Genomic DNA, 2,063 nt, shown 5'->3' with positions numbered 1-2,063 from the left:
GTGTGTGTGTGTGTGTGTGTGTGTGTGTGTGCGCGTGTGTGTGTGTGCGTGTGTCGTGCACGACAATTACATTGTTGAATAGAAAATTATACACGGAAAAAACGGTTGCTAAAAAAAATCAAAAAATTCAGCTAAATACAGATGTGAAAATAATTTTGTTGAACCAAAACAATTATGTAGAACATTCGAACGTTGACGGCAATGCTGCGAAAAGTTTTAATTCTAGTCAACAATTTAAGTGCTCTATATAATTATTTTGATAGTCCAAACAAAATTATCTTCAGATCAGTATCAATTTTTAGATACTTTGGTAAAATTTCTTTTTGTATAACATTAATGTATAGTGTATGTTACTTTATGGTTAGCGGGTGTATTGAAGCATACTTTTGAGGCTTCCACGAGTATTTTCTTTAAGGAAGTTATGCGGGGTTTATGGGTTATCTCTGTGACTTGATACGTCGTTAAATGCCAACGTTTCGTGAATATTGCAGATCACTTATCAGGGCGAGAAGCAACCTTATACTGATCAGTATCAGATTGCTTCTCGCCCTGTTCAAGCGAACTATAACGTTCACGATACTACAATGTTCACGAAACGTTAGCATTTAACGATGTATCAAGTCACGGAAATAACCCATAAACCGCGCAACTTTCTATAATATATTGGAATTAATTTATTATAAATACGATACAAATTATTTGATCAATGTCTATTCGAACTTTTTAAAAAAGAATGACTTAAAAATTTGTTGATTTTTTAGGCAAAAATGAAGCAGTTTTAAATCGCTAATTATATATATATATAACTCTTAGTACACGATTGGATCAGTGTTGCGCATTTCTTCTCTTTGAAATACCAGGAGCACCAAGTATAATTAGTTACAACATTTATATATGTATAATTTTTTAAATACAACCTCACAAATACATTTTAACGATGTTAAAATTGGTATACTCGTAAAAGTGACACAAAATAATTCGGAACACGGACGACTCATCGTGTGAATTAAGAATTAAAAGCAAAATCTCCGAAGAGAGACAATTTCGACAAAAAATTCTTGGAACTCGAAAGTCCATCGAAAATTCCATGATTTCTCCAGACGGAAAAACAATTCAGGGGTTTCCTATAATTATATATAATTTTTTTTTACGTCTCACTTCATTTCATAAATTCAATACGTATATACTCACCGATCATGACGGAGGCTTTGATGGTGGTCCTCTTGGCCCGATACGTAAGCGGACGCGTGACGGAGAAATATCTGTCGAAGCTGATAATGAGCAGATTAAGGACCGACGCATTACTCGCGAGATAGTCGAGGGCGAGCCACGTGTCGCACACGAGGGGCCCGAGCGGCCAGTAACCGAGTACCGTGTATATCGTAAAGAGGGGCATGGAGATTAGGCCGATCGCGAAGTCGGCCACCGCCAGGCTGAAGAGGAAATAGTTGGAGATCGTCTGCAGATTCTTGTCGATCTTGAACGATATCATGACCATAATGTTGCCGACGACCGTGGTGAGGCTGAGGATGACGGCGATCACCACTATCGTCACACGCTCCCATACCGCGTATTGATGGGGCTCACCGCCACAGTCGAGACCGTTGCTGAAGCTGTCATTGCCGGGTATCTCCACCATCGGAGTAACGTTCATGTCTGACGGACTATCTCTCGTTCTCTCTCTTCTCTCTTTCTCTCTCTCTCTCTCTCTCTCTCTCTCTCTCTCTCTCTTTATTTCGTTAATTCGGACAATCTCGACAGTCCCAGTGCCTTATCTATATCCTCGTACCGGGGCGCTCCGGTTCGCGCGGGCAATCTCGCGCGTTCTTCGATCCTCTCGCGAACGGATCCCTGGAGCTCACGACTCGAATCCCGATCCTCGGGGCACCACCGCCGGTCCCACGTAGCCCGCCTCACCCTCGCCCGACCTCTCGCGTACTCTTTTACCATGCGCGCGGCAGGTACGCCGACGGAGAGCGTGTTCGCCCACGTGGCCGTGCGCGCGCACGCACGCCCGCCCGCACGCACGCACGCACGCACGCACGTACGCACGCACGCACGTA

At 43.3% G+C, this 2,063-nt stretch overlaps 1 protein-coding gene across 1 annotated transcript in view; it reads right to left on the bottom strand.

Moving 5' to 3' along the window:
- Nucleotides 1-2,063, bottom strand: part of LOC108749828 (muscarinic acetylcholine receptor DM1-like) — a 29,693-nt gene that overhangs the window by 5,746 nt on the left and 21,884 nt on the right. Inside the window, exon 12 of the mRNA XM_018488804.1 lies at nucleotides 1,192-1,770. Within this exon, the coding sequence (XP_018344306.1) occupies nucleotides 1,192-1,770 (579 nt within the window). The remainder of the gene's footprint in view (nucleotides 1-1,191; nucleotides 1,771-2,063) is intronic.

This window comes from Trachymyrmex septentrionalis, unplaced genomic scaffold (assembly GCF_001594115.1).
Source record: "Trachymyrmex septentrionalis isolate Tsep2-gDNA-1 unplaced genomic scaffold, Tsep1.0 scaffold32, whole genome shotgun sequence".
Taxonomy (NCBI): domain Eukaryota; kingdom Metazoa; phylum Arthropoda; class Insecta; order Hymenoptera; family Formicidae; genus Trachymyrmex; species Trachymyrmex septentrionalis.
Note: the sequence above shows the minus strand (reverse complement) of the source record. Positions and strands in the feature narration are given on the sequence as shown.